Genomic DNA, 13,859 nt, shown 5'->3' with positions numbered 1-13,859 from the left:
ACTTCTGTGTACCATGTAGGTAACGTGTGAGATTAAGTACCCACAGATGATGTAACTCCAAGGGGTGGCTAGAATTTGGGCTACAGACCTAACTTAGTCGGGGAAAGAGAAGAGGAAGAAGGACACTTTGGGAAAAACGACCTTTGAGGAAGATAAACGGGCCCTTAGAAGAACGAGTGCGAGATATGCTAGAGATGCTAGAATGCTAGAGATATGCTAGCTTGTGATCTTGTCTGTCTGGGTGTGGTGCTGATTTCTGGTCTCCTAGAAGAAAAGATTAGAGTTGTTTTCAGGAGGGGATTTATTACACTTAAATTCTTAGAGGAGACTCTGCTTTGAAGTCAAGCAACTTCAAGAACTCAAATGCCTTTAGTATTTGAAATTCTTATGCACATGCAAAGTGGCTTATTCTGGGTGGCACATCCTGGCCCTCAACACTTTCATAAAACAATTTTCTTTTTCTTTTTTTTTAAATTTTATTTATTTATCTGACAGAGATCACAAGTAGGCGGGAAAGGCAGGCAGAGAAAGGAGGAAGCCGGCTCCCCGCTGAGCAGAGAGCCTATGCGGGGTTCCATCCTAGGACCCTGGGACCATGACCTGAGCTGAAGGCAGAGGCTTTAACCCACTGAGCCACCCAGGCGCCCCAAAACAATTTTCTTTGTATTGATATCATCTCTAGCACAGTGCTAAGCACGGAGTATGTTTTCAGTAAATGTGTATTCAATAAAGGCTTGCAGAATTGCATTCTAGCCTAGCCAAAGACAATTAAGGGCAACAGACATATATATAGCCAGAATGTCCCAAGGGTCTCCTGGTCCACACCCAGCATGATAGGAAGGGGATCTAGCAATCTATGTGCCCAAGTCTTTCACCATTTCTCCTCTCATAAAAATGCTGCAAAGATGCAAAGAGTTGGGAGTGGGGAGGGAAGAGGCCATTAGTCTGAGTGTCATAACCTGGAAGGTTTCGTAAGAGGTTAAGATTGATTTGGGACTTAGAAGAATAAAAGGAAATTATTATTTTTTTGAAGATTTATTTATTTGAGAGGGAGATACAGGGGGGAGAGAGAGAGAGAAGGAGTGGGAGAGGGGCAGAGGGAGAGAATCCTAAGCAAACTCCCTGCTGAGCATGGAACCCAACAAGGGGCTCGATCTCATGACCCCGAGATCATGACCTGGGCTGAAATCAAGAGTTGGACACTTAATAGACTGAGCCACCAAGGCACCCAGAAAGAATGAATAGGAGTTCTTCATGTCAAGAGATGGAGAAGAAGGAGTTTCTCTATGGAAAAATGCAGTGGGCAAAGGCATTGAGTACAAGAGGGCATGAATCATACTAAAGAAAGGGAGGCAGTGTTACCTGACGGTGCCCAGGGAGGTGGACAAAAGAGGAAATGGGACTGGGAAGGTAACGCAGAAGTCAATGCCGAGAACTATAGACTGAATCCTGTCCTCATTCAGAGGTAGAGGGAACCACGAAGAGTTCTGAGCTGGAAAAGAGCTGATGTGAGTTTTACGTTACTGTTAACTTGGCATCCACTTACATCGTGATATAATAAGGTAGATTGGAGTGGGCAGAAATACACAACTGCCAGACAGCTGGAAGTGGTAAACCAGAGTTCAAAACTGAGTCAGGATAGAGATAAGGATATGAGAATTATCACAGCAGCCGTGCTGGTTGAAGGGAGTGGGCAAAGCTGGATAACGGAAAATGTCTTAAATTGATTATCAGCTACAGTGTCTACCTTTACTTTTCTCTTACTTTCTTTTCCCCCATCTCACCTGCCCCCCTCCCCACCGAAGACTGTGAAGTCCACAGGGTAAGAGCTGGGTCTTATCCCTGCTTGTTTTCCAGCACCTGGCACAGTACTCTGGCCTGTGAGCTCAATAAATAATTTGCCAATGAAAAAGAGCATGAAGAGAAAAGAAAAAACACATTTGTCAGGAAGATGGTAAGGGTGGGGTGCCTGGGTGGCTCAGTAGGTTAACCCTCACCTTCCGTTCAGATCATGATCTCAGGGTCCTGGGATCGACCCCACATCAGGCTCTCTGCTCAACAGGGAGCCTGCTTCCTCCTCTCTCTCCGCCTGCCTCTATGCCTACTTGTGATCTCTCTTGGTCAAATACATAAATAAAATCTTAAAAAAAAAAAAAAAAGAAAGAAAAATGGTGAGGGCAAAATGGATGATACTGAAGAATTTTGATATAATCGAGAGAGATCTGATGGACATTTTATTGGCTGGGTTCAAGTCTTTTCAGGAAAGCATCTGATGTGTTGCAAGGCGTCACGTGATTGAGGATGGAGTTCAGGACTTGAGCAGAGGGAAACAATTTGAACAGCTGCAGCTAGAAATGTGCTCGGGAGACTCCCGAATGCTTGTGTGCCTGTTTTTAGTGTCCTTCTGTGTATCTGGAATGCTCCCCGCAGCCTTCTCCCTGACTTTATCATCTCTCATTTAGTCTGCTTGTCTTGCAAAGCCTAACTCAAATGCCTCCAACTTTTCTGGGACATTCTCTCTGATACTATTTCAAGTTCATTAATCCTTTTTCTATGTTTATACTTCTCTCCTTGCTAATCCCATTAGATTATAAATTACTTGAAGACAGGAAGAGGGTTTTTTACTCATCTGAATAGCTTCCCTGTGACTTGATGGGAAGCAGTTGTCCCATAACTGTTCGCTGACATTTAAAATCAAATGAGTTTAAGCATATGCTGAGTGGCAGAATGGCCAAAGCTGAAGTTATATAATTTGAGGTCTTGGTGGACTAGAACAGCACAGTTTTTGTGACTAATAGGAGTGAGGTGATGGACACACAGAACCAGGGAAGATTCCAGAACCATGTAGGCTAGAGCGCCGGAGTGACTCAGTTGGTTAAGCATCTGCCTTCAGCTCAGGTCATGATCCCAGGGTCCTCGTCAGTGGGGAGTCTCCTTCTCCCTCTGCCCCTCACCCCACTCACACTTGCTCGATCTCTTACTCTGAAAAAATAAATTTAAAAATCTGAAAAAAATCTCCAAGCCTATAGGCTATGATGCAGGCAGATGAAATTTCACTAATACTCAAGATTATTATTATTACTTTTTAAGTAGGTTCCATTCCCAAAGTGGGGCTTGAACACACGATCCCAAGATCAAGACTGGCATGCTGTATCGTTTGAGCCAGCCAGGTGCTCCAGGATTTTGTTGTTGTTGTTGTTGTTAGAGTAATCTAAACTTTGGTGTCCCTGCCTGGGAAAACAAAGACATGACCTCATACATATTTTATGGTAGGAAGGGATATAATCTTTTCCCAACTGACTTCCTCTTACTAATCGGCAGTGAAGCCTCCCAAAAGGAAAGCCGAATAATGAAGTCCTTGGTATCAGACCTGAATTTTAAGCGTTGACTTCTACTCTTTAACTCTTCCAGTCCCTTCGACTGGACTTCACGCTTTTGTAAGAACAAAACAGATTGGGGTGCTTGGGTGGCTGAGTGGGTTAGGCCTCTGCCTTTGGCTCAGGTCATGATCTCAGGGTCCTGGGATCGAGCCCCGCATCGGACTCTCTGCTCAGCAGGGAGCCTGCTTCCCCCTTTCTCTCTGCCTGCCTCTCTGCCTACTTGTGATCTCTCTCTCTGTCAAATAAATAAATAAAATCTTAAAAAAAAAAAGAACAAAACAGATTGATTTTATAGTGTCACTTTTCCACCTTCATTTCTAAACTTTCTGGAAGAGGACTTAATGAGCCGTGTAATGAATGCAGATGGCCATAGGAAGTGGGAGGTAACTGGTATACCTTGACCATGACCTAAATGGCCTTAGATGGTTATTTTCAAAATCCCGGTTCTGCTACTTACCTGTGAGATGGGGATAATGCCTACAGTATTACCCTCTTATCTGTGCAGGATATGTTCCAAAATCACCCCTGGATGCCTGAAACCATGAATAGTACCAAATCCTATATATACTATGTTTCTTTTATACGTATATACCTATGGTAATGTTTAATTTATAAATTAGGCACAGGGGCACCTGGGTGGCTCAGTGGGTTAAAGCCTCTGCCTTTGGCTCAGGTCATGGTGCCAGGGTCCTGGGATGGAGCCCCACATTGGGCTTTCTGGTTGGTGGGGAGCCTGCTTCCCCTCTCTCTCTGCCTGCCTCTCTGCCTACTTGTGATCTCTGTCTGTCAAGTAAATAAAATCTTTTAAAAAATAAATAAATAAATTAGGCACAGTAGGAAATTAAGAATAATTAATAAAATAATTTAAAAATTATGAGAATGTGGTTTTTCTCTCCCTCCTTGAAAATCTTATTGTACCATACCCACCCTTTGCCTTGTGATGTGAGATGATACAGTGCCTCTGTGATGAGACAGAGCGTGGGGAGACGACACAGGCATTGTGCACGGTGTTATCACACAGCTGGCCTTCTGACAATATGGCAGAAGGAGGATCATCTGCTTCTGGACCTCGGGTACTGAAACCACAGGAAGTGAAACCACAGAGAAGGGGAGAAACTACTTAACTTGCAAAAACACTATGTGAGAAATAAACCAGGTGTAAAATTGCTGAGCAAAAGGAGTGTAGCGTATTTTGAATAGCTCACATGCAGGTGGTGGGAAATTAAAAAGTCAGAAAGGGTATGCAGGGGAGGGACACCTGGGTGGTTCCGTCTGTTGAGCATCTGACTCTTGATTCCGGCTGAGGTCATGATCTCAAGGTGGTGGGATCAAGCTCTGTGTTGGGCTCTGCACTGGGCTGGCTGTAGAGCCTACATGCTCTCTCTCTCAAAAAGAAAAAAAGGGGGGGTTTGCAGGGGGAAGGTAGATCTCTTCTCCATCCTTTTCTGCCAAATCTCCTCACAGTCAACTCTTGATACTTTTTTTTTTTTTAAAGATTTATGTATTTATTTCACACACAGAGAGAGATCACAAGTAGGCAGAGAGAGAGGGGGAAGCAGGCTTCCTGCTGAGCAGGGAGCCCGATGTGGGGCTTGATCCCAGGACCCTGAGATCATGACCTGAGCCAAAGGCAGAGGCTTAACCCGCTGAGCCACCCAGGCGCCCCCAACTCTTGATACTCTTATATGCATTTATGATGCATTCCCTTCCTCCCTTGACTTAGCTGTGTGAACTACACTGAACATGTAATTCAAATGCAAAAATCCCTTACCTATGAAATGAAATGGCTCTGAGCATTTAATGAAACAATTACTACTTCGTAATTAAAATGCTACACACACAAAAAGAGGTATTATCTTGGGAAGGAGAAGGAGGCCTAGACAAACATGTCGTACTTTTAAAATCTTTTTTTTTTTTTAAGATTTTATTTATTTATTTGACAGAGACCACAAGTAGGCAGAGAGGCAGACAAAGAAAGAGAGAGAGGAGGAAGCAGGCTCCTTGCTAAGCAGAGATTCCAACTCGGGGCTCTATCCCAGGACCCTGGGATCATGACCTGAGCTGAAAGCAGAGGCTTTAACCCACTGAGCCACCCAGGCGCCCCAACATGTTGTACTTTTAACTTCATTTAGAACAAAAGGTCTCTTGACCCTTAGATATCAGCTTTGGGCATGACTGCTTTCTTCCATTAGGAGTGTTCCCTTTCCTCATCTTGACATCAGCAAAAGATGAAGGCCGAGATCCGCACTGCTTGACACCCTGCCTTGGTCTGTCCCCCAGGTGATCACTTACTCCAGCCGTCATGTCTACAGTAACCTGACAGAGGAGCAGAAGGGCCGAGTGGCCTTTGCTTCCAATTTCTTGGCAGGAGACGCCTCCCTGCAGATAGAGCCTCTGAAGCCCAGCGATGAGGGCCGGTACAGCTGCAAGGTGAAGAATTCAGGGCGCTACGTGTGGAGTCATGTCATCTTGAAAGTCTTAGGTAAGCTAGAGTGCCAAGGTAAACACCTCCATCTCATTAATACGGTCTCTGTGAGGAACAGCCAAATGCCCCATAGTCCAGTTTCCTGGGAAGAAGTACGTTCTACATTTTAGACATAATGAAAGAAGAAAGAATAATCACGATTTTCCATGGGAGCCCACTTACAAAGTTTAAATATCCTCTCATGTTTAAATGGCATTCTTGTATTTACCTTACATCTCTCAGATACAATTCAACTCCATTTCTGGTTTCTGGCAGCAAAAGCTACTAAGTTCTATTTAATTGCGTCCAAGTGAATGGGTTTCTGTCCCTGTTTCAGTATTAATAAAATCACACTCAACTTTGAAAGGTGTCTTGAGAGGGGGCGAGGGAGTTTCTGGGGCAGCCTCTGAAAATTACAGTGGCACCGGCAGAAGGTGCTGGGATGGGGTGTATGTGTGTGTAGGGGGGTGGAGGAGGGTGTATTTTGGGGGTGCTGTAAAGCATGGTTACATACCAAAAGACCCACTCAGCAGTGGACCGTAACAGATGGCTAGAGAAGCAGCTCAACGGGACACGGGTCTTCCACTGAATCGGGTGTTTGGTGATCTTTGAAGCTTTTTCCTTTTGCCAGTGAGACCATCAAAGCCCAAATGCGAGTTGGAAGGAGAGCAGACAGAAGGAAGTGACGTCACTCTGCAGTGTGAGTCAGCCTCTGGCACAAAGCCCATCATGTATTACTGGCAGCGACTCCGGGAGAAGGAGGGAGAGGATGAGCGTCTCCCTCCCAAGTCCAGGATTGGTAAGTCATCTCTCCGCCAGTCTGCTGAGACAACAGAATGGTACTCTAGCCTTGAACTTGGAGTCCCGTTTGGTCAGCAACTCACCATGTGACCTTGAACGCACTGCCGAACCTCTTTGAGCTTCTATTTTTCATCCGTCAACCTGGACAGAAAACAAACAAACAAACAAAAAAATAAGAAAAACCACCCGTCTTTTCTTTCCTCAAATGGCACATAAAAGTGGCAGAAGCAAGGGGGAGATGTAGCGGGTATCCATGATAGCTAATTACGATGCTTACTGTCCCTCCCACATTCCCAGTCTTTTGTTAAGTCTGGAGGATGTGCAGTTTCAAAGAATGTTCACCTTCCTTTCCACATTCCAAAAAAATCGATCATTTCATCCTTCCACACTGTATTAGAGAATCCTAGGTCAATGATGCAGTAAGGTGAGCAGTAGACAGAGACCCTGTGACTAAGAGGATTACAGTCATCCTTCTGCTTGTGTGTAGACTACAGTAACCCTGGACGAGTTCTGCTGCACAATCTCACCATGTCGTCCTCTGGGCTCTACCAGTGCACGGCGGGCAACGAGGCTGGAAAGGAAAGCTGTGTGGTGCGAGTCACTGTACGGTGTAAGTATCCAACAGGCTCGCTCCTGCTTTCCCATTGGTTCCGTGTAAAACACTTTTAATCACAAGGAAGAGGAAAGTCAAGGTTGAAACCTTTATTTCCAGAAGGACATGGCTAGCACTAAAATAAATCCAGTAGTTGCACTGAGGTAGCTAATTCTGTTTAGGAACATGGGCGAATTTGTCAGCTTCCTGAAGAAATTTATGTCCAGGAGGGGACCGAATGGAGATTTTCTTTATAAATATAAATTTCCCTTATAAAAGGGTAACTTTTACTCTGTTTCTAGAACTTCTCCTCTGTGTCTGCTGTTTCTTAGAGATAATCAGCTTAAGTGGGGCACCTGGCTGGCTTAGCCAGTAGAGGACAGACTCTTGATCTCAGAGCCGTGAGTTCAAGCCCCAATTTGGGTGTGGAGCCTACCTCAAACAAACCAGCTTAAAATAGTCCTAATGTCACAGAGGCATATTTTGGGGTGGCGTGATCTGCTACCTTTTGATATTGAGGGGGTTGGTCATACAGCAAGGGTAAGAAGATAGAAAGATCTGGAAATACTCACCCTGTCCGGGGCTTATGTTTTTGTTTAAGTAAATGCTATTCCCAATGTGGCTCAAACTCGCAACCTCAAAATCAAGAGTCCTTGAGACTCGAGTCACATGCTTCACCCATTAAACCAGCCACGCGTCCCAGGGCTTATGTTTTTTAAGTTTGTATCTTTTTTTTTTTTAAGATTTTATTTATTTACTGGACAGAGAGAGACATGCGAGAGAGGGAACACAAGCAGTGGGAGAGGGAGAAGCAGGCTTCCTGCTGAGCAGGGAGCCTAATGCGGGGCTCGATCCCAGGACTCTGGGATCATAACCTGAGCTGAAGGCAGATGCTTAACGACTGAGACACCCAGGTCCCCGAGTGCGTGTATTTCTTGGCTTATGTTTCGTTTTACCTCTGCTTTTGTTTCTGAGAAAACAGATGTACAGAGCATCGGCATGATAGCAGGAGCAGTGACGGGCATGGTGGCTGGAGCTCTGCTGATTTTCCTCTTGGTGTGGCTGCTGATCCGAAGGAAAGACAAAGAGAGATACGAGGAAGAAGAGAGACCTAATGAAATTCGGTAAACCTCCCTTCAACATCCCTTCTACTAGACTTCCTTTCCAGAGCTAGCTCTATAGTGACCAGCCAACATAAATGTCCCATTTCCTCATATTTTTTAAAGATTTTTTATTTATTTGAGAGGGACGCAGCAGTGGGGGTGGGAGTGACAGGGTAGAGGCAGAGGGATAGGGCAGACTCCCTGCCCAGCAGGGAGCCCAATTTGGGGCTTAATCCCAGGCCCCTGATATCATGACCTGAGCTGAGGCAGACCCTTAACCTTAACCAACTGAGCCAGCCAGGTGCCCCTCCCATTTCCTCTTAACTATGAATCTGTTAAAATGATTATTCTGATTAGGTAAGGAGTTCCAGCTTAAGGACAGAAGGTCTGGTTTATCTTGCCTTTATTGTGAAACTATCTATCCTCAGCTGAGAATTAAAAGATCAACTTTATGTTACTTCTGATTCACTTCCATTTATACAGTGCCTGTGATAAAGAATGGGCATAACCTCTGGGCCACTGAATGGGTTTATGTAGGGATGCCTGGGTGGGCACAGTCAGTTACTCTTGATCTCAGGGTTGTGAGTTCAAGCCCCGCGTTGGGCTCCACACAGGGTCTGAAGCTGACTTAAAAAAGTAAAAAATAAAAATATAAAAGGGTTGGGCAACCCCCTGGGGTCCTCTCCCTCCTTGGGAGCTTTGCACTATCACTTTGCAGTCCTCAGTAAACCTTGCTTTGCTGCCCACCAAAAAATAAACAAACAAATAAATAAGGGGTTTTGTAGACAAACCCCAACTCCGTCTCAGCGGTAAGTGCCTACTCTCCCAGAGTAACAGTGTTGACTTCGGGGCTAAGAAAACGTCCATGTGTGTCAGTCAGCCATGAAGTCTCGGGGACAGGGCAAGTCCCCAATCCCCTAAATGGCTGCCTTCCCGTGGTATCACGTGAAGTTTACAGCTTGAGGAATTTATTGGGAAACCTCAGAAGGAAGCAACCATAGTGGAAGCTATCGCGGTCTTGTCAGGATTAAAGTTGACCTCTGCTGTTTTCTTCTCTTCAGGGAAGATGCGGAAGCCCCCAAAGCCCGCCTCGTGAAACCTAGTTCCTCTTCCTCAGGCTCTCAGAGCTCGCGCTCGGGTTCCTCCTCCACACGCTCCACAGCAAATAGTGCCTCACGCAGCCAGCGGACACTGTCGACCGAAGCAGCGCCCCAGCCGGGGCTGGCCACCCACACATACAGCCTAGTGGGGCCAGAGGGGAGGGGTTCTGAACCAAAGAAGGTCCACCATGCTACCCTGACCAAAGCAGAACCGCACCCAGCATGATCCCCAGCCAGAGCAGAGCCTTCTGAACCGTCTGAGTTAGAGTGGACTTGACTCCCACGCTTTCCTCAGAGTCAGGATCTTAGGAGGCTTCTAGTCCTTGAAGCTCAGACACCAGCCACACAACCCCCTCCAACCAGATGAAAGGCCATTTCAGTAGCAGTGAGCATTGCATGAAACCCACTCAAGTGAGCACTTTCTTTATAGGACACCAAACAGGAAAAAGGATGTAAACTGATCCTCTCCAAAAAGGCATCTCATGGTGCCTCCAGACCAGAGTGGGGAAGAGCTGGGGTCCAAATCTGTGTATTTGTTGACCAGGACCTGGGGTGGAAAAGGTTGGGGAAAGGGGAACTGAACACACTTAAAACTTCTCCCCTGAGATGTTTTGTATCAATACTTCGGCTCACCATTGTCAAGAAGAAATGAGATGTTGTTCATAAATTTTCTATGCATTTCTGCAAACCTACTGGATTATTGTGATTATTCAGAGTCAAGTGGAACCCACAGCCTTACATTTCACCTAGCTGCACCATGTACGGGGCACATTGCTTCTGAGAAATTTCAAAAAGGAAATACATTTCTTCTGACCTGACTTCATTTACCATAAGGCTTGGATATTAATTTCACAAGGAATTGAACTAGTGGGAGGTGAAGAATGATTTGAGTTTCTCCCCCTCTATCCACTACTAACCTCCCACTTCTATTCAACTATAAGGGAACTGAGAAAGGAATTCAAAATGTGTGATAGGGGACTGTGAAGAACTTTCTGTCTTAATGATGTTCAGAGGGTTACTGACAGATATCAGAAATACATGCTGGAATAATTGTGGATTGTCCCTCAAATCAGACGCCTCTGAGGACCTTCCTGCTGGATCTCTGGAGCAAAAAAAAACATTCACTGTGTGTCATTTGACAATGTTCTTAGAAGTCTTTTAGAGAAAGATCTTTCAGAGTTGCTAAAAGGTCATCTGACAGATCATTGCATTCTTTTCTGAGAACATACGAAATCAGCATTTTAAGACTGATTAAACTAGAAAGGGAGCTTAGATCAGTTTTCTCTTAATATGTTGAGAATAATCTTATTATTACACCAAACTTGGAGTTTCCTCCATTTCTTTCATTTTAGGAGAAGGATGTGAACCTGGGACTTTTGATAATTCTAGGCCTTAAATTATCAAAAAGATCAGGGATCGTCAACGTTTCCTAATGGCATTATAAGTATGTCATAATCATTCCCTCCTGAGAGACAGAGAAATTCAGTAATTTCCCAGCGTCTGAGGAAGTCCAGGTCTGGAAGGAAAGGGAATTTTATTTAGGGAAGGGATGGTGAGGATAACTCCTGGGTGGCAGAACAGGGCTGGATTAGTGACTGCTAACATTCAAATTGTCACCAACTTGGAAACAATGAACAGAAGTGATTCACCAGGATTACCATCAAAGAGTTGATTCATGGAAGAAAGGTGTGTGAGAAATAAAAAAGAAAAGCAGCAGCTTCCAAGACAAGAACTTGCCTTTTTAATAGTGGTGACTATTCTGTGAGTCAAATTCATCCTATGGCAAGAACGGTAGATCTGAAATAGCCCTGCAAGGACCTTAGGGCAAATGTCAACAGATCACCATTGGTGCAAATATTTATTATTAAAAGGGCAGCAAGTTACAGTAAAGAGAAAGCCATGATGAATCTAGAGATGAAACTTTTTTTCTAAAAGTGAAATCAGATGCTTGAACGGAAAAGGGAGATCTGGGATTTGGCCCCACTTCTCTGGTTTTTCATTTCTACGTTTAATTCTCATGAAACAGTCCTCATATAGTGCAAATGCATTTCCCTCTAAGGTTCTTTAAGAAATGGGGGTTTATGCTCGGGTGAAAATTGTAATCTGAGGTTTGTCTTCCTCTTAAAAAAAAAAAAAAGCTGGGAAATAAGAGACATTGAGGAAGTGATACAAGGAATGTCTGCTATTAATTTAAGAAGGCTGGCATATTTGGAATGCTTCTTATACTAACACTGCCTCATTGTAAGATAGAAACCCCTTCCATACTCTTTTTTATTTTTCTAGTAGTGTGGTAACCTATCACCTCTGCTATGTAACTCTGAGAATTCTCATTTCTAGAGTACCTGAGCCAAACAAGTACACTATGGAGGCTGCGGCTGTACCATCACAAGCAATTTGCTCTTATCATTATTTACTACCTTTGAACCCAAGGTTTCCTGTATATGCCTTTGAAAGCAGGAATCAGTCCCCTTTGCATGATATGGAGATTTAGGTTATTTAAACAAGTTAGTTATTAAAAGGCTAGAATACCAGTTGAATATCCAGATTTTGGACATCTATTCACACTGGAAATCTACAGAAAAATTCACAAAGCAGGTAACTACCTAAAATCTGAGAAATTCTAAGGAATTGAAAATTCCGACTGATAAGGTGAAGTTTTAGCAATGACAGTGCACTTCTCTTAGAGTCAGGTTTTTGGGTTCAGATATGGCAAGCTCTGGGCTTAAGATAAAGTTTTGAGACACTACTGGCTTCAAACCATATTCTATTAACTTTAAGTCAAATAAATTTGATCCTTTAATATGAAACAAACAAAAAAAGTAAGTTAGCTAAAAAGTAGAAGAAATGTTTGTGGGAAGAAGATACCGATGGAATGATGTGAATGTTTGGAGAATAACCGTTTCAATAAAATATATAAACCAAACTTAAATTTGGAAAATAATGAAGTCGATGCCCTTGTTGTTAACACTGTATAAAAATAACTTCAGAGTTGCTGTTGCAAAAAGACATAGAATTTTGCTTCATTTCTGGTGTTAAGCTGTTTATATTTTAACTTCTAAGTTGCCTTGTAATTGAGACTGTATTTGATCACAAAAACCAAATATTTATTACAGATGTATCTGTATCAGCAATTAAAAAATAAATAAGGTGATACCGTAGGGCAAGTTCAAGGTCATATAACGTGCACTGAAAATTTGTTCATTAGCTTGCTGCCAAAAGAAGAACAGAACTCAGTCTGAATATGATCTACTACTTATTTGTTTCAGTGACAAATATACCAAGTACTATTTTCTCACAAAGCAAGGTGCTCAGCAGGATCTTATGACAGAGATCCTGCTCTTAAGGACTTTATCAAAATATTTACGAAGCAAATATTTTACACCAAGGTGAAGTGCTGACAGAACTACACATTAAGGGATTCAAACAATCTCAAAAGTAAACACTGAGAGATTCAAATAAATCTGGGGGAAAAAAAAACTTCACAAGATTAAATGAGGTAATACATGTAAAGCACTTAGAACAGTGCTTGGTATGTGACAGGGACTCAGATATGTTCATCTTGACCCCATCCCTCAGTCAGACACCCTAGGCTTTGGACTTTTTTTTTTGGCTTCAGACTTCTTTACTGCAGTCCCTATGCACCCCAAACTTTAATTTTCCATCCTGAATGTGTCTGAAACCTTGTGTATTTGAAGAGGTGGAAACAGGACACTGATCTTACTGAGCTTTAAATACATAAAGTCTGAATCATTCTGTTTAATAAGAGCATAGTCCGTGTTCTACAATGTATGTTGAGTGACTGGAGACAGGTTACCTACTCTACTTTATTCACTCCCAGCCACTGGATTTGAGCCCTTGTTTTCCTTTCCAGTGGTACAATAGTTAAAATGTTGTAGGTAGTCCCGAGGTTACAAGGGGCAAAATGCAGGGTACAGTTTAGAGACTGTACATGATAGGCTGAGTAGGAAAAGGAAGATTGTCGATACCAAAGAAAATTGAAAGGAGCCTCCCACAGCACACATCTTACTTCTTGAGTTGTGTAGTTACATGTGTTTCTAGAAAGGAAATTATACTATAATGTAACAAAAAAAAAAAAAAAAAAAAAAACCCCAAGGATTCTGGAATCAAAAGCACTAGCTTCCATTCTAGCTCATCCAGCTGTAAATTCTACAAATAACATCTCTGAACTTCATTTTTCTCTTAATACCGGGACATATAATACATATCTCAGAAAAATATTTTGAGGATTGCATGATATAACAAATGAAAGCACTCTGTACGTTGTAAAAGCATCATATAAAATTAATTTCTTGGGAGGTGAGTAGAAATCTTAAATTTATACCTCCACGTGTTCAAGCCAACATTGCTACCGCTCCCCGCCCCCAAAAAGGCAAATGTGAAAAGAAAATTCTTCCTTCT

The 13,859-nt window shown here is 43.2% G+C and overlaps 1 protein-coding gene across 1 annotated transcript in view; it reads left to right on the top strand.

Annotated features, from left to right (window-relative positions):
* The window catches only part of CLMP (CXADR like membrane protein), a 95,958-nt gene extending 85,830 nt beyond the window's left edge, over window positions 1-10,128 (top strand). Inside the window, exons 4-8 of the mRNA XM_032868772.1 lie at window positions 5,661-5,862; window positions 6,476-6,643; window positions 7,133-7,255; window positions 8,220-8,361; window positions 9,402-10,128. Of these exons, the coding sequence (XP_032724663.1) occupies window positions 5,661-5,862; window positions 6,476-6,643; window positions 7,133-7,255; window positions 8,220-8,361; window positions 9,402-9,666 (900 nt within the window). The 3' untranslated portion in view covers window positions 9,667-10,128. The remainder of the gene's footprint in view (window positions 1-5,660; window positions 5,863-6,475; window positions 6,644-7,132; window positions 7,256-8,219; window positions 8,362-9,401) is intronic.
* Window positions 10,129-13,859: the final 3,731 nt, after the last annotated feature.

Source organism: Lontra canadensis, unplaced genomic scaffold (genome assembly GCF_010015895.1).
Source record: "Lontra canadensis isolate GAN:19392208 unplaced genomic scaffold, GSC_riverotter_1.0 scaffold36, whole genome shotgun sequence".
NCBI classification, from domain to species: Eukaryota; Metazoa; Chordata; class Mammalia; order Carnivora; family Mustelidae; genus Lontra; species Lontra canadensis.
Note: the sequence above shows the minus strand (reverse complement) of the source record. Positions and strands in the feature narration are given on the sequence as shown.